This window comes from Odocoileus virginianus, chromosome 1 (assembly GCF_023699985.2).
Source record: "Odocoileus virginianus isolate 20LAN1187 ecotype Illinois chromosome 1, Ovbor_1.2, whole genome shotgun sequence".
In the NCBI taxonomy this organism is placed as follows: domain Eukaryota; kingdom Metazoa; phylum Chordata; class Mammalia; order Artiodactyla; family Cervidae; genus Odocoileus; species Odocoileus virginianus.
The window spans coordinates 63,462,896-63,481,888 of NC_069674.1; the positions used below are offsets into that span (position 1 = coordinate 63,462,896).

At 36.9% G+C, this 18,993-nt stretch overlaps 1 protein-coding gene across 3 annotated transcripts in view; it reads left to right on the forward strand.

The window, feature by feature from the left end:
* Positions 1-17,609, forward strand: part of TES (testin LIM domain protein) — a 52,920-nt gene extending 35,311 nt beyond the window's left edge. For all 3 annotated transcript variants that reach the window (XM_020874469.2, XM_020874470.2, XM_070468700.1), the window contains exons 3-7: positions 5,317-5,569; positions 6,548-6,883; positions 7,843-8,058; positions 8,462-8,620; positions 16,356-17,609. In XM_020874469.2, the coding sequence (XP_020730128.1) occupies positions 5,317-5,569; positions 6,548-6,883; positions 7,843-8,058; positions 8,462-8,620; positions 16,356-16,544 (1,153 nt within the window). In that variant the 3' untranslated portion in view covers positions 16,545-17,609. The remainder of the gene's footprint in view (positions 1-5,316; positions 5,570-6,547; positions 6,884-7,842; positions 8,059-8,461; positions 8,621-16,355) is intronic.
* The last annotated feature ends 1,384 nt before the right edge of the window (positions 17,610-18,993 follow it).

The following is an 18,993-nucleotide window of genomic DNA, read 5'->3' on the forward strand; positions in this document are numbered from 1 at the left end:
AACATTTTCATAGTAAATATAATTTATTTAACCATGCTACAGCTTGTCACAGTATAGTTCATGCTTTAGAAAGTCCACAGGCTTTGTTTCACTTACTCTTTTACTATTAATCTTTCAGATTTTAGAATCTTACTCTTTCTTGGCATACATGTTTTACTGGTGTACACCTGGATAATAAACATTTTTAAAGGAACTCCAATATTTATCAATATCCTTGTTACTTCCTTCTTTAGTCAGTCACTTTGCTAATACCAGGATGCATGCCATAGTTCACAGCCATATAAGGAACTATTTATTTATATAAGAACTAAATTCCCAGCCCACCTCTTTCCCTTCAGGAAGGTGTCATTTTAAACTTGATCCAAAAGCACTGTGATAGTTTTATGAATAATTAGATTGTTTTTGTTAACTGAAGAACAAGAATGGAGAACATACTGTAGTAGGATAGTATGCTCCTTTCCAGTAGATGAAAGTATGAGATAACCAGTTGTAAGAGTCTTTTATAGCTGAACTAGAATATGCAAACTATTCAGCGAGTTATTACCAAATAAAGAATTCTTACCGATGTGTACACAAGGGAGGTATTTTGCCTCCCTACCCCACATCTCTTGACACACTTTTTCTCTCTTTCTGGGACTGTATAAGTCCAATGTAATATTTTCAGTTTGCATACCTCACCTTAAGAAAAACAGAACATAAAAATAAATAATTATTTAATAATTTGTTATTTGGCAAAGTGTTTAGTTTGGGGTTTTTTTTTTTGTAATTTTCTGATGTAGAGAAATCCAATGATTTATATTAATTTTAAATATGTAAAATTTAATAAGCTTTTAATGATGCTAATACATTTTTATATGATTGATTCGAGCATGTGTAATTAACAGTTTAGTTTCTCCCTTTCTGATGAATCCTTACCACTTGTATTTCTTTGAACTTTCTTATTGCTCTCATTAGTATCCAAGGAAAAATGAATGAAGTGGCAATGGCAAGGTTGCTTTCTTGCTTCAGATCCTAAAATGAATGCACTAAGTATGATGGATGCTGAGTGCTTATGGACTTTTTTCCCCCCAGAAACCCTTTCTAAAATCCTAATTCCTTTCTACAACTAAAATTACTTTAAATGTAATCAGAAGAAATGTTGATATGATTGAATGTTTTCTGTATCCGATGAGAAGCAAACCTTTATTAGTTTCTGTTATTGTCTTTATTTTCCTTTTTACTTTAGGTTTTGTCTGAATATTTCCTAACCTCCTGAGTTAAACACTTAGCTTATTAATTTTTATTCTTCTTTCTAACTTGAGCATACTTTAACTATAATTTTCCTCCTCAGCATCCCTTTAGTTGTGTTTTATAAGTTTCAGGAAGTAATAGTTTTGCTTTCTTTTTTCCTAAAATATTTTTTGTTTTAATTTATATTATAATTCTTTTCTTTCAACATTTAATTTTTTAAGAGTCTTTTTTTAAAAGTACTTTGTAATGTTTTTGGTGATGATTTCTAACATAACTGCATTCTGTTCAGCTTATCTGGTTGATGATCTGTCCTTGAGACTTCCTCTATGGCATAGTAGATGTTCAGTTTTTCAAAGTGTTTCAAATAGCTATAAAAAGAATGTATATTCTCCAGTCACTGGATATAATGCTTTCATGTGTCTCTTAGGTCAGGCTTGATAATTGTGTTATTCACATCTTTATCTCTAATTTTTTTAAATCTCACCATAATGATGGATTTGTCCATTTGCTTCTTATAGTTCTGTTACTTTTGCTTATATATGTTGAAGTTAGGTTATTAGGTTGTATTAAGTTAATTGTTATAGCAGAGAGGTATTTTTAAATATTTGTTACTGTGAAGTGACTCTGATACTCATTGAGGGAAAAAGCCTTAATTGTATGACATTTGGGCTTCCCTAATACCATGGCTCAGTTGGTCAAGAATCCGCCTGCCATGTGGGAGACCTGAGTTTGATCCCTGGGTTGGAATGATCTCCTATAGAAGGGAAAAGCTACCCACTCCAGTATTCTGACCTGGAGAATTCCATGGACTTACTCCATGGGGTCACAAAGAGTTGGACTCAACTGAGCGACTTTCACTTTGAATATACGGAACAACGTTTTGCTGGTATTTGCCAGGTTTATCTTTTTGCGTCACCATACTTTTCATCCTTTCTATGTGGTTAAAATATGAGTGAAGTAAGCCAGAAAGATAAAGACCAATTCAGTATACTAACGCATATATATGGAATTTAGAAAGATGGTAACGATAACCCTATATGCAAAACAGAAAAAGAGACACAGATGTACAGAACAGACTTTTGGACTCTGTGGGAGAAGGCGAGGGTGGGATGTTTCAAGAGAACAGCATCAAAACATGTATATTATCAAGGGTGAAACAGATAACCAGCCCAGGTTGGATGCATGAGACAAGTGCTCGGGCCTGGTGCACTGGGAAGACCCAGAGGGGTGGGGTGGGGAGGGAGGTGGGAGGGGGGATCGGGATGGGGAATACATGTAAATCCATGGCTGATTCATGTCAGTGTATGGCAAAAGCCACTACAATATTGTAAACTAATTAGCCTCCAACTAATAAAAATAAATGGAAAAAAATAAATAAAATTTTTTAAAAAACACTAAAAAAAATAAGTGTTTCAAACACTAAAAAAAATGTTTCTTAAACAGCGTATAGTTTAACTAATTTGTTATATTATCCTTCTGAAAGCCTTCATCTTTTAACTGGAGAAATGAGTCCATTTATTGTGACTGTTGATATGCTTGGGTTATATCAGCCATCTAATTTGTGCTTTCTATGTGTCCTAAGTTCCCAAGTTCATTTTTCTCCGATCTTGTTTGACTAATTACATTTTCATATTTTCATCCCTTTTTGTAATAGTTAGAAATTACATTTCTTTTTTTTAGTTATCTAGATATTTTAACATACATATTTAACAACATCCAATGTTAATCTGTATCTTCAGTATCTTCCTGAACAGTGTAAGGATATTAAAATGTTTTTTTAACTCTCAGATTTCTCCCTCTAACTTATATGCTATCATTGTCCTGAATTTTAGTTCCATCTTATATTTTTAATCCCACAAAGTCTTTCTGCTCTCTGTTTTCCTCTGTCATCTTTGCCAGCTGCTGCTCCTATACCAGGCTCCCTCCTGAGCCCTCATCTCCCTCCGCTTTTCCCCCAGGAGGTGAAAGTGCTCTGTTCAACTTATTCCCTGACTTCTGAATTTATATTTTCCACCAGGCTACAGTTTCTAATAATAGATCTATATATCCTGTAACCTACTTGATATCTTTACCCTGTTTCATGGGCATTTCAAATTTATTATTTCAGTTTGGATAGATTTCACCAACGTTTTCATCCCATACCTCAGTTCTATTCTTATTTTGCTTTTATAATCTAATAAATTACATTCCTTTTACCATCTTACTCATCCCAGAAACCTGGTTCTTGTTTTTTTTTTTTTTTTCCTGGTTCATTTTTTAACTGATTCTGTCTTCCCTTCATCACTGTATTCACAAGGCTTAATTCATTCCACATTATTTGTTTAGTCACTCAGTCTTGTCCAACTCTTTGCACCCCATGGACTGTAGCCTGCCAGGTTCCTCTCTCCACGGGTTTCCCAGGCAAGAATACTAGAGTTGGTTGTCATTTCCTTCTCCACGGGATCTTCATGACCCAGAGATCCAACCCAGGTTTCCTAAGAGTCTCCTGCATTGCAGGCAGATTGTTTTACCACTGAGCCACAGGGAAGTCTAGTTCACATTAAGGATATCTTAAATTTGTTCCTTTCTTTTTATCTCCACTATCAGATACTTCAGTGCAAGCTATTACACATCTTACCCAGGCCAAAACAGTAACCATCCAAGATGTAAATTCCACTTTTGAAATAGCAGTAGAATCCCTGTTCCTTAGGACCTTGAAGACTGGATGCACCATTGACATGTTAACTGGTCTTCCTGCTTTAAGTTACATGTATCCCAAAGTCATTCTCCGTATGGCAGGTATTACAGTTTTTTAAAATGATAGATCTAATCACGTTACTCATTGACTTGGAAGCCTTCAGTGCCTCCTGATTGCTCTTACAATGAAAGCCAGACTTTTTAATATGCCTTAGAAGTAGTCCCTGCATGATCTCAGACTTGCCTACCTTTGCAGCCTTGTCACTGCCCGATTTACTTAGCTCACTGTAGTCATACATAGCAGACTTCTCTGATCACAGGGTCTAAGGGCGCAGTCTCCTAATACAGGACGATCACACATACTCTTTCTACCCAAAATGTCTGGAGGCTTTTCTTCTCCTGTCTCTACCTCTTCTCAAACACACACACACAAAGTTCACATTCATTTTACACATCCTTCAGATTTCAACCTGAATTAGGAGTAATATTCTTATGGAGTCCTTTGCTCACCAGTTCCAAGTCAACATTACATCCTCTCAAAGTATTCTGTGATTATCACAAATGCAGTTATAGGTATATGTGTGTGTGTGTGTGTGTGTATATTTGTTTAATGTCTGTCTCCTCACCAGGTGGTAAGCATAAGTTCTAGACTGTCAGAGACTGGGCCTAATTATTTTCATCATTATGTCCTAGTATCAGGTACATTGCTTGGCACGTGGACACTCATATATTTTGCATGAATGAAAGATTACATCCCATACCAGATTGGGGAAGGGAGACCATGTCTTTCAACTATAAGAAGGGAAGAGACTTTATCTGTCTTTTATACATAAGGGAGCACAGGTTAGGTGGTCACTAAATGTTTTGAAGAAATAAAAGAAGGGGAAAGGAAGAAAAGGAAATGGAACATGAGAAAAGAGAGAAAAGGAAATTGGAAAGGGGACAGGAAAGAAAATGAAAAAAACTAAACATAAATCTTGGGTTACTGTCCTTGAGAAAAATTATATCAACTTCTTTATCTCTCACTTAGGGGAAGAAAATGGATAATGGCTGCTATCATGCAATAAAATATGAAAATGCTTGCTGTGATAGTTTTTGGTGATTTTGTTTTATTTACATATCTGGTTGAGAGAATGAGGAATATCACATGGGGTTACCCTCAGCCATACCCCCTTGAGCATGCACTTTCTAATCAAAATTTTTTTCAAAGTCTTATAAAGCAAAGATGCATTTTTATGCTTCTTTACTTAAACTTATGGATTTCTACTTGTAATCCCCTCCTCCCTACACATCGTAAGACTTGACTTTGCGTACCATTATAAGGAATATTTGTAAAAATATAGTATGAACTATATATGTATGATTGATTAAATATAATTAATCATTGCCTGCTTATCTCCAAAATTATAGAAAAATATGTCGTAACTGCAAGTGTGGCCAAGAAGAGCATGATGTCCTCTTGAGCAATGAGGAGGATCGAAAAGTGGGGAAGCTTTTTGAAGACACCAAGTACACCACCCTGATTGCGAAGCTGAAGTCAGATGGCATTCCCATGTATAAACGCAATGTTATGATCCTGACCAATCCAGTTGCTGCCAAGAAGAATGTCTCCATCAATACAGTTACCTACGAATGGGCTCCTCCTGTCCAGAATCAGGCACTGGTAAATAATGAGGGGGAGGGAAGTCCCTTTATTAAAGCTCCTAGGCTACTTATCTAGGGCAGTTCCTTTAGTGACCTAACTGACCTCAGGTCTGTTACTTTTCTAGGGTTCCCACTACCTTGACTTCCAACTCCTATTGGACTTTTAGAAGTAAGATTAGATATCTCATAGAATTTTTCTCACTACATAGAAAATCGGTGTTAACCTTTTCAAAGAAATGGCATGACATTTTCAGTAATTAAATGAAAAACATGTTTTGTATAAAGCTAGTAACTTCTTTGTTACTTTTGGGAAGATTTTTCTTAAGAAAAATCTTAAGAAAAGAATTTCTTTCAATTTTTTGTAACTCAAAAGGTGGTCAACACTATATTTCTTTTACTGTATAAGGCAAAAAAATGCAATTTTGTGTCAAGCTCCTTCCACTAAGATAATAACTAGATGAGACATTTGGAAGTCTTTTAAGATGGTTAGTTAAATCATGAGAATGAATCTTGTGATATCATTTTCTTATAGAATAGTGATGATCCTTAGGCCATTCTGAACATGTGGCTTAAAAAATTGTTTTCTTTTGCAGTTACACAGTTGTATTTTTGTTTGTTTAGGGGGCTTTGTTTTTTCTTATGAATTTTATTGGAGTATAATTGATTTACAATGTTGTGTTAGTTTCAGGTATATAGCAAAGTAATTTTAACACAAGTAAATATTAGTAACCTAAGTCTTTACAAACTAAAAAAATAAAGCTTTACTTTCATGAAGAAAAAAAATTTGTTCATTTTTACTGACTAAATTTATTGCACAATTTTTAATGTGTTTTTTAATGTATTAACATCTCAAGATAACTTGTATTATGAAGATCAATTGTTATTAGTGGATAAAACTGACTTCTTCGGTAATTTGATTCTAATGAGTATTACATAGTATCGTTTGTCTGATGGCCAGGGCATCTCCCAGTTAACACTGGTCTCCTTTGTGGTCTAGGCCAGGCAGTACATGCAAATGCTGCCCAAAGAGAAGCAGCCGGTGGCAGGCTCAGAGGGGGCACAGTACCGGAAGAAGCAGTTGGCAAAGCAACTCCCTGCCCACGACCAGGACCCTTCAAAATGCCACGAATTGTCTCCCAAAGAGGTGAAGGAGATGGAGCAGTTTGTGAAGAAATACAAGAGCGAGGCTCTGGGCGTAGGAGATGTCAAGCTCCCCCGTGACATGAACACTCAAGGCCCCAACAGAATGTACATTCCTGGAGGGGACAGAAGCACCACAACAGCAGTAGGGGCCATGGAGGACAAGTCAGCGGAACACAAAAGAACTCAGTATGTAAGTGAAGCAGTCATGATGGTGGCCCCTTTGGTATATTTTACAGGTTCATTCCAGTTCTTTGAATTGTGGGAGACTATTGGGGGAAAGTTGCATTCCTCTGTTTCCAGAAGGGAATAGATGAGGGAAGTAAATTGAATTATAATTTCAGTTTAGGCTTATTTTAGAGAATTATCATGTATCATGTTTGAAACCTTGGTCTAAAGCCAAGCTTTCTGATTATCTGTTGCCAAAGATAATTACAAGTGTTATGTATACACAGCAGTTAACATGGTGTCATGCTGGAATAAAACATACAATCTAGAATCTGTTTCTAAACATAATTTTTCTGTTAATTGTTATTCTCTTCCCATAAATAAGAATAATATATACTTAGGTTAATTCGGTTTTGCTCGTGAGAATGGGCATAAAATTCAAACTTAAATATGTGGATATATAATCAATCATACTTTTAAAAAATGTCTCCTAAGACAGGGAAATTGAAGTCATTTTTATGCCTTGAAAATAGAAAAAAATTGTGACCCAGATGAACCAAAAATAAGAACTAAACTTACTGTAATATATTTCTTATAGATCCTGTTAGCACATCAACCAACCAGGCTTAGTCCTGTATTAAAACAGAAAAAAAAAAATGATACAGTAAGTTTTAAGGTAATCATTTTTGAGAGAACTACTTAAAACTGAGGTGCAAATTACTATTAGCCTTTTTCCATGAGCAACTTTGATTCAGTAAACAGTGCTCTGTTACACATTGGGTGCAAGAATTATGTTTGGAGAACTGGAAAAAGACAAGGGATTCCTTTTCACAAATACTAACACCATACTGCCTATATGGACGAATTACTAATTTCAGTAGAAATTATTTCTCTTGGAAGTGGTTTCTCTGAGTTCCTACCAGCACTGTTGATGAGAAGTGCCGGTCTTGGATGACTAGACTGTTTGGCTGGTTTCCCTTTCAGTCCTGCTACTGCTGCAAACTGAGTATGCAGGAAGGAGACCCAGCCATCTACGCTGAAAGGGCCGGATACGATAAACTGTGGCACCCAGCTTGTTTTGTCTGCAGTACCTGCCATGAACTCCTGGTCGACATGATTTATTTCTGGAAGAATGGCAAGCTGTACTGTGGCAGACACTACTGTGACAGTGAGAAACCCCGGTGCGCTGGCTGTGATGAGGTATGTTCTCGAGGGCCACCTGCATGCAGGCGCCCTTTTGCATCTTCCTATGGTTCCCTCACCATGCTAACCAGGCCTCCCTTAGCAAGAAAGCAGAATGAATTAACCCAGTATCGTGTGCTTTATTTACATCCAAAAAAGTTGAATGAAAAAAACGTTCAGTCATTCTGAATGCCATGTTTATTGTGTTGACAAATGAAGACTGTCCAGATACCTAAAACATTGATTTGAACTAACCAAGTAATCATTCAAGTTCAAGCTTTAGGTTATCTTCAGACTTCAAACCCCCAAAAGTAGACTGATGTTTCTTGTGGTTCTAAATCTGTTGTGTAAAGAACGTAGCTTGGTCATTTGAAGCAAAAAGGAAAAAACATGATTGATTTTATTTTTATTCTCTTTCTAGCTGATATTCAGTAACGAGTATACCCAGGCAGAAAACCAAAACTGGCATCTGAAACACTTCTGCTGCTTTGACTGTGACAACATCCTAGCTGGGGAAATATACGTGATGGTCAATGACAAGCCCGTGTGCAAACCCTGTTATGTGAAGAACCATGCTGTGGTAAGAGACATCTTGGGATTCGGTAGCCTTGACCTGCTTTATTTAAGTCTCTTACAGAGGAGAAACAAAGTACTACTCTCAAATAGGAAACAGGTGAATTCTACCATAGGGTGTTAAAGTCCAGGTAATTCGTTAAAATCCAGGTACATGCGTTGACTAGGATGAACCACCTCAAGATTCTGTATGTGCAGTTTACACTATAAAGTGCTACTTGATAACCAAATCTCCACCAAAAAAATTCCTTAATGGGAGTAAGATTGATTGATTCTTATCATACAGATCAGCTTTCACTTAACTAAAGGTTTTTAGAGACTGTTCATATGCCTTAGCTCTATTTGAATGTTTATGTTTCTGTTCATGTTACCAGATTACGCACTGTGGCTTTCTTTTTGCTACCTGGAGCTTGTACAGTGCCCTTTCTTAAACCCTCACTGAGTTAATATATATGTGAAACAAAATTTCAGAACAAAATTTGACTTGCATGTTTATTTGCATAAGCCAAACATTCAAATATTTAATGTGAAAAAAAAAATATATATATATGTGTGTGTGTGTGTCTTCTGTGTGTATACAAACACACACACACATATAAGTATATGTATAAAATCTACCATGCTTACACAGAGCTTCTATTGCATGATGGCCCATAGATAGATAAAGAGTAGATAAAGAGTTGACCATATAAAGTTTATAATCCAGGAATATTAAAAGGATAGATGTTTACTTTATACTCAGGTAAATAAGTACTAAAGATCTCCCTGAACTATCAACTAGAGGAGACTCCTGGCTGCGGAATATAATGACGTATTTATTTAGTTTTAGGAGTATGATATTAATATGAAAATAGGTTAAGAAGTTTTGGTGTCAGTGCCAATTTTCAACCTTTACCCATTGCCCTCAGATATAATCTATCAGCTATCATTTTCTATCAACTCTGCCTCATCAATGTATCTCATTGGTTATCACAGTCACAACTATTCCACTTCAGAGCTTTATTTTTTTGTCATTTTGATTATTATAGCGACCTCAAATTTGGCCTCCCCATTTCCATTCTTCTTGTTCAAAGCTACCTTCCATAATGATGGAAATAATCTTTCTAAAATGCAAATCTGAACATCAAGCCTTTACTTAATAGGTCCAGCCCCTTCTTACCTATCCAGCCACTTTCACTAGTTGTTGTTCAGTTGTGTCCAGCTCTTTGTGGTCCTGTGGACTGCAGCAGGCCAGGCTCCCCTGCTAGTTACCTAACCCAAATCATACCATTTCCCAAGTTACCTGCACTTCGCAGTTCATACTGTTCTTTGTCTTCTGCTAACACTCATTCCTTTGTCTGATATATCTTCCTATTCTGTTTTTATTTATTTATTTATTTTTGGCTGTGCCACGTGACTTGTGGGCTGTTAGTTCCCTGACCAGGGATTGAACCCAGGCCCCTGGCAGTAAAATCACTAGGTCCTAACCACTGGATTGCCCGAGGATCCCCTCTCTGTTTTACCTGATTATGCCTGCACACTCCTCCAGACTCAGTTTAAGCTTAACTTTTTCAGAACACCTTTCCTGATTCCCTACCCACGTGCCACCCCTTTCTCTCCGGCTAGGCAGGACGTCTGTTCCCTTGGGGCTCTTTGTGTACTTGCCCACATGTGTGACTGTCAATCACTCATCTGTCTCTTCCACCAGACTGTAAATAGCTGGAGCACAGAGCTTCCCTCTATTTCCATACCCTCAATGTTTGCACTTAGGAAATGTTTGAGTGACTGACTTGTGTTTTAATGTTTCTCATTTTCTTTGAGGGTCAACATGGACCCTCTGTATATCTGAGGATAAGATGTTGAATTACCATACAGTCTAATAGATTATTTAGCTTAAAAAAAATGCTTCCCTGAATGTAGTTGCAACAGTTTCTGTAGAGAAGAGGATTACCATAGCATGCAGTTCACTGTATGGTGTGTTACCTTGGCCTTAAGGACTAGAATGTAAACTCCATGAGGGCAGGGATTTTGTCTGCTTCTTTTCTGTTCTGTTTTCAACACTAGAACAACACAGCAGGCACTCATATTTATAGAATAAAGCTTTTAACAGATGAAGCTACTTTGTTATTAATGCAGGCTTCTCTCCATTACGTTGCAGTAGTTATTGGAGAGGAATAACTACAGAGAGAATGTCAGAAACTCTAAATTATTTAGCTTTATAATATGGCATGATTTATTTTAGAAGGTATACTTTCTCAATAAGATACACTTATTGCCACATACTTAATACTAAAATGAATATTCATCACCTGAACAAAACTTAGGTGATAGCAGCATGCTAAAGGATATAAAAATTGGAAGATTGTCTAGTTCTGGGCATTGATCTGCTTAGATCTTTTAATTTAAAAAAAAAAAGGAGTGAGAATATAGTTATTTTTAGACCTGAAGCTAAAACCTCAACTCAAAAAAGGACTTTTCTGAAGAAAAAATTAACCTGGAAGGAGGAAAGTGGGAAATACACTTAGTTTGTCTCTGCATGGTTTCTGGAATTCCAGTCTCAAATGGCCACTCCAAGATTTCACATCTCTGAGATTTCACAGGACCCTACTGCTAGAGAGCAAGCGTCATTATCAATTTTTAAATTTTATAATTTATATACAAATAAGTAAAAGAAGTAGGAGGAATTGAAGGAAATAATAACATTGGATTATTAGCAGTTTAATTAAGAATTCAGGATAAACAAATATCAAGCATAGTGTGGTGAATGAAGTCCATCAACTCCCTGACTGGTCCTGGAGGCTCCAGACCCTTAGTTGATTCCTGGGCAGCTTTCAGACTTATGAAGAATTAGGGATATGGATCAGTAGTTTTTACTTGGGGACATGTCAGATTTGGGGATGAATGGCAATCAAATTATTAATAAACCTAAATTTTTTGAAACGCACAAACCCTACATTCTATGCTAGTTCAGTTCAGTCACTCAGTCATGGCCAACTCTTTGCGACACCATGAACCGCAGCACACCAGGCCTCCCTGTTCATCACCAACTCCCGGAGTCTACCCAAATTCATGTCCATTGAGTCGGTGATGCCATCCAGCCATCTCATCCTCTGTTGTCCCCTTCTTCTCCTTCCCTCAATCTTTCCCATCATCAGGGTCTTTTCAAATAAGTCAGCTCTTCGCATCAGGTGGCCAAAATATTGGAGCTTCAGCTTCAACATCAGTCCTTCCAGTGAACACCCAAGACTGATCTTTAGGATGGACTGGTTGGATCTCCTTGCAGTCCAAGAGACTCTCAAGAGTCTTCTCCAACACCACAGTTCAAAAGCATCAATTCTTTGGTGCTCAGCTTTCTTTATAGTCCAACTCTCACATCCATGCATGACTATTGGAAAAACCATAGCCTTGACTAGATGGACTTTTGTTGGCAAAGTAATGTCTCTGCTTTTTAATACGCTGTCTAGGTTTGTCATAACTTTCCTTCCAAGGAGTAAGAGTCTTTTAATTTCATGGCTGCAGTCACCATCTGCACTGATTTGGGAGCCCCAAAAAATAAAGTCAGCCACTGTTCCCACTGTTTCCCCATCTATTTGCCATGAAGTGATGGGACCGGATGCCATAATTTTATTTATCTGAATGTTGAGCTATAAGGCAACTTTTTCACTCTGCGTTTTCACTTTCATCAAGAGGCTCTTTAGTTCTTCTTCACTTTCTGCCATAAAGGTGGTGTCATCTGCATATCTGAGGTTATTGATATTTCTCCTGGCAATCTTGATTCCAGCCTGTGCTTCCTCCAGCCCAGCATTTCTCATGATGTACTCTGCATATAAGTTAAACAAGCAGGGTGACAATATACAGCCCTGACGTACTCCTTTTCCTATTTGGAACCAGTCTGTTGTTCCATGTCCAGTTCTAACTATTGCTTCCTGACCTGCATATAGGTTTCTCAAGAGGCAGGCCAGGTGGTCTGGTATTCCCATCTGTTTCAGAATTTTCCACAGTTTATTGTGATCCACACAGTCAAAGGCTTTGACTTTAAAGCAGAAATAGATGTTTTTCTGGAACTCTCTTGCTTTTTTGATGATCCAGCAGATGTTGGCAATTTGACCTCTGGTTCCTCTGCCTTTTCTAAAACCAGCTTCAACATCTGGAAGTTCATGGTTCACATATTGCTGAAGCCTGGCTTGGAGAATTTTGAGCATTACTTTACTAGTGTGTGAGATGAGTGTAATTGTGGGGTAGTTTGAGCATTCTTTGGGGTTGCCTTTCTTTGGGATTGGAATGAAAACTGACCTTTTCCAGTCCTGTGGCCACTGCTGAGTTTTCCAAATTTGCTGACGTAGCGAGTGCAGCACTTTCACAGCATCATCTTTTAAGATTTGAAATAGCTCCTGGAATTTCATCACCTCCACTAGCTTTGTTCGTAGTGATGCTTCCTAAGGCCCACTTGACTCACATTCCAGGATGTCTGGCTCTCGGTGAGTGTGAGTGATCACACCATCGTGATTATCTGGGTCATGAAGATCTTTTTTGTACAGTTCTTCTGTGTATTCTTGCCACCTCTTCTTAATATCTTCTGTTTCTGTTAAGTCCATACCTTTTCCATCCTTTATTGAGCCCATCTTTGCATGAAATGTTCCCTTGGTATCTCTAATTTTCTTGACGAGATCTCTAGTCTTTCCCATTCTGTTGTTTTCCTCTATTTCTTTGCATTGATCGCTGAGGAAGGCTTTCTTATCCCTCCTTGCTATTAACTCGGCATTCAAATGGAAATATCTTTTCTTTTCTCCATTGCTTTTCACTTCTTTTCACAGCTATTTGTAAGGCCTCCTCAGACAGCCATTTTGCTTTTTTGCATTTCTTTTCCATGGGGATGGTCTTGATTCCTATCTCCTGTACAATGTCTCGAACCTCCATCCATAGTTCATCAGGCACTCTATCAGATCTAGTCCTTTAAATCTATTTCTCACTTCCACTGTATAGTCATAAGGGATTTGATTTAGGTCATATCTGAATGGTCTAGTGGTTTTTCCCACTTTCTTCAATTTAAGTCTGAATTTGGCAATAAGGAGTTCATGATCTGAGGTACAGTCAACTCCTGGTCTTGTTTTTTGCTGACTGTATAGAGCTTCTCCATCTTTGGCTGCAAAGAATATAATCCATCTGATTTCGATGTTGACCATCTGGTGATGTCCATGTGTAGAGTCTTCTTTTCCATTGTTGGAAGAGAGTGTTTGCTATGACCAGTGCATTCTCTTGGCAGAACTCTATTAGCCTTTGCCCTGCTTCATTCTGTACTCCAAATTGTACTCTAAATTTGCCTGTTACTGCTATTTAGTATGTTAAATTTTTTTCCAAAACAGTTTCCTTAATTGTACATAGAACAGTATTTATCACTTTTAAAAATTACAGTGAAAACATGAGTTTTGAAAGACTATAAAATGATCTAAAAATATTATTAAAGGGCTGAAATACAGAGGGTAGATCATGATCTAAAATCAGGGGAATAAAAAATTGAGTGTGAAAACAACAAAGGGCAACATTCTAAGTGTTCAAAAGCCATTGCTTGCATGGTGCAGCTATAGATTAGGAGTCATTGTAATCAAAAGTCATTTTTGTTGTATTCAAGATCGGATCATTCAAAGATCTCCCCTGCTTCCCAGGGAAGACTGGGTTGACATAAACTGTGAGATAAGGAGTTACAGTCTCTGTAATTAGAAACCTTGTAGTTATCCAAAAATATAGAAAATATTACTATATTGCAGGTCTGAAATGGATATCTATACCAAGGCCTCCACCACATGTTAATTCAATTCACCCAGTGAGTGGCAGTCACACACCTGTGACCCTCCTCAACCCATCCACCTTCATCACACAGGAATTCCTGACAATCACATTAAGAGACCAAGAGTGCAGAAGATTAGCCACTTTTATGTAATGCTGGACAATCTTACTGGTTTCCTCATTTGTTATAAAATATTTAAAACAAGAATATTAGGCGGCAGTTTCATTCATAACACATATAAACAAGAAGGCATATGAACTATCTAATGTTTTGGAGCTCTCAGTTGGGTAGTTTTGTCTTCTGCTGTGATAATGCCAATTATTCATTTATTTTCTTGCTAAACATGTTCAGCTAAAGAAGAAAATTATGTGTGTTTGTGGGTGTGGATGTGTATATCTCATATTTATCCGTACATAACATACATATATACCGAATGGCATATGGAATATAAGTGCTAATATTCCATGATATTTGATTTCACATAAATTATGACATGACAGGAGAGATATTTTTAGTGCACACTAGTTATTCTCAAACACTGTCAGTATTTTTGATTGAGTCCTGAATTATTTTGAACATAGTTTTCACTTCTGTGTGCTAAGTCACTTCAATCGTGTCCGACTCTTTGCGACCCTGTGGACCGTAGCCCACCAGACTCCTCTGTCCATAGGATTCTCCAGGCAAGAATACTGGAGTGGGTTGCCATTCCCTTCTCGAGATTTTCACTTACTGTTGTCTAGAAATTAGTAGTGTTAATCATCTCACGTGTCATAGGTAAGACTGATAAAATTATCACTTCCGAGCTTTAGTGAATGAGGAAAAAATCGTTTTAAAAAAGACTATTTTTTTAGAGCAGTTTTAGGTTTATAACAAAATTAAGAGGGAAATACAGAGATTTCCCATATATTCCCTACTCCCACACATGCATTGCCTTGTGCATTATCAACATCACTCACCAGAGTGTTAACATTTTTTAATAAGGATGAATCTACATGGACATCATAATCACCCAAAGTCCATAATTTAGCTTAGAGTTCACTCTTGATGTTGTGTGGTCTCTGGTTTGGACAAATGGCATATATCCATTATTGTAAAAGAGAATATTTTTACTGGCCTATAAGCCCTCTGTGCTCTGCCTATTCATCTCTTCAACCTGCCTGTCTCCTACTCCATACCCCTAGCCATCAATGGTCTTTTTATTTTCTCCGTAGTTTTGCCTTTGTTAGAATGTCATATAGTTGGAATCATATAGCATATAGCTTTTCCAGATTAGCTTCTTTCACTTAGTAATGTGCATTTCCTCCATGACATGATAGCTCATGTCTTTTTAGCTCTAAGAAGTATGAATGTGTTATGGTTTCTTTGTCCATTTACCCACTGATGGACATCCTGGTTGCTTCCAGATTTTGGCAATTAAAATTAAAGCACCATGTGCAGGTTTCTTTGTGGACATAAGTTTTCAAGTCATTTAGATAAATACCAAAGAGCATGACTGCTGGAGTATATGATCAAAGTATGCTTAGTTTTAGTATAAGAAACAGCCAAACTGTCTTCCACATGAGTTGAAACATTTTGCATTCCCACCAGCAATGAATGAGAGTATCTGTTATTCTTGCCAGCATTTGTAATCTAGGAAAAATCATAAAACTTAAAATATATATATAACTGCTAATATACAATCTAATAGATACACTGGAACCGAACACACTGCTTTGGAACTTCAAGACTTTCTGCCTTGAACACCCATGGTTTATCTTAGAAGCATCAAGTGCTATTTGGACTTCACCTGTTATTTCTCACATGCTCCGCATATAGCTATGAAGGTTAACTAGAAGGTCATTTTCAGTTGTGTATCTTTGAGGTTGTCATTCTTGGTTTATTTTGCCATCTAAAGAAATGTACTGTTCTAACGTGAAAATGTTCCCATCACAGTTTGATCTCTCATCCTCTTCTCTTCTTTGTATAACCACCTTAACAGGTATGTCAAGGATGCCACAATGCCATTGATCCCGAAGTGCAGCGGGTGACCTATAACAACTTTAGCTGGCACGCGTCCACAGAGTGCTTTCTGTGCTCCTGCTGCAGCAAGTGTCTCATTGGGCAGAAGTTCATGCCAGTAGAAGGGATGGTTTTCTGCTCAGTGGAGTGTAAGAAGATGATGTCTTAAGAGGAGAGCACCAAGCAATATTGAGCCCTAGCTATCCAGAGTGGTCTGCATTTCTACTGTAAAATGCAATTTGGAAAAATAAAAGGGAAAAAAAAGAAACTATAAAGGAAACCAGGAAATTTGTTCAGTATCTTTCTTTGCTGTTTTTCCTAACCAAATTTTTGCATCTCAATTTTTAAAACCTGCGTTAAGCATTTAATTTTTAAAATGGTAAAGAATTTTACCTTTCTTTGGCTTTCCAGATGTAAAATCTTTTGAGTTGGAAGCTTGAGTTTAATATCTTCATATTCCTACCTTCTTTGTGCCAAACACAGTATATATGAAAACTTAAAAGGTAGTGTTTGAATGGAAAGATGAGCATTTCATGTTCTATATTCTTTTTCCCTTCTTGTATAAAATGAAAAGGAAATTAAACTTGCCCTAATGCCAGGGCTCTACATTTATTGCCTCATCTTATTCGCTGAATTTTGTAGTAATACACAGTGAATTCTTTTGACAGAGAAAATAGAAATGCAGCATAATATGAAGAACTGTTATCATTTTAATGTCTATGCATTTGCTATTTCCTAACTTAGGCAGGGATGGCTTTACTGCGTATCTCTATTTTTTTAATCTGCTCTACCTCTCAATATTCTCTTTGTAAGCTGATGACCTCCATTTGTGGCCTTGAATATTTTATTGTCACATGTGGCTTCCACACTTTTTACTTCTATAGATGATTTTTGGCAAGCCACTCATTTAATGTTATATTTTCAATCCAAAGAACATGTATACTTTTTTTGTATCCAAGAAACTATAACTTGTACTCTTTGCACTTGGCTGTGTGGTTTGAATAAACTTTTTGCATGGTTTCCATTCTTTTCTAATGGATACTGTCCTATGATATAATGCCTGTTTGTGGATATATAACAAATGCCTTCTTTGCCTGTATACTTCCTTCCTTAGGTATTTCTAATGTTTATTTTTCCTTTTCTACTTCCATACATAGCTATGCACTATTAAAATTAAATGTAATGAATGATATATGTATTATTACTCAAAATAAAGTCTCTTTCACTTTAATAATTATACCTTTATTTTTTGTATCTTTTTCATTTGAGAGCGAAAAAATCCTTCTGCAATTAAGCATTTGTTACAGCAGGGGGCAGTGTTTCCAAGGATAAAAAATAACCTGACAAATAAGGGCTACTTCCTGACGAAACAGGACAAACTAGACTTTTCATTATGGTGAAGGGATAAGTTTTACGAAACTTCATAGTAAGTGAAAACATTTAAATAGTTGGTTTTCAAGTCGTGTATGAATGAGTTTTTTCTTTCAGAAAAAAGAAAGTGTCGTTTTAATTGAAGTTGGGAAAGCTACATTCTTTTGAGGTAAGTCTGCTCCTGCTGCTGCTGCTAAGTCGCTTCAGTTGTGTCCGACTCTATACAACCCTATGGACAGCAGTCCACCAGGCTCCTCTGTCCACAGGATTCTCTAGGCAAGAATACCGGAGTGGGTTGCCATTTCCTTCTCCAAGGAGATGTAGAGGCTCAAGAAATTTGGCTAAATCCATCACTCACTACCTGAGATACTGATTGCATGAATATTAGGCATTTCCTGGAAGAAGAAACTACTTTGCCTGAGGAATACAGAACCTTTGTTTTGATTCATTACCCTGACTTAGTTTTACTTTGGCCTTGTAGTACAATAGAATGAACTGTAATGAAAGGTAATGCAAGAGAATGTGAACCATTTTCATTGTTCATCACAGTTTTTTTTTTAAATGTTCTTCGAATACTTTGCCCTTTGAGCACTTAACAAGAGAGTAAGATGGTTACTAGATTCTATAAGATTTTCCTTTTCTCTAGCACTTAGGATATGGTCACCCCATTTTATATAATGATCACTATATATTTTGCATTGACTTCAATTCTAAATAATGGCTTACTTGATACAGGTGCCAGCATTAAATCCTTCACTTGCAATGGGGAAAAGATAAGAAAGTAATATTTCTATCTGAATGTGTGCATTTTTTCCTTCAAAAATAGATATGAAGAATAACCTTTTGGCCTACTTACTTCTTTTGGGGTCAATAAATGGAAATTTCTATCATCCAAATCCCATTTAAGTTATATTTTTCAAATATATAGCTTATCCCTTTTTTGTACTCAGTATAGCAGGTATTTGACTAACATGTCTGTGTATTGATAATTAGCAGTTGAGAGACACTTAGCCTGAAATGGACTAGATCAGGAGGGACAGAATACTGGGATATGAACCACACAATAAAGGTACCACAGACAGTAAGAAAATAAATAAAATTTCCCCTCTTAGTCACCTGTTCAGCAGTGGGTACTTCAGAACAGCAATGTTAGATGCAGAAAGAGAAGGGAGATATTTCTTTCCTGAGACCCAGGAAGTTCGAAAGATTTTGACACATCAGTTGGTGGAGTATATTGAAGTAATACA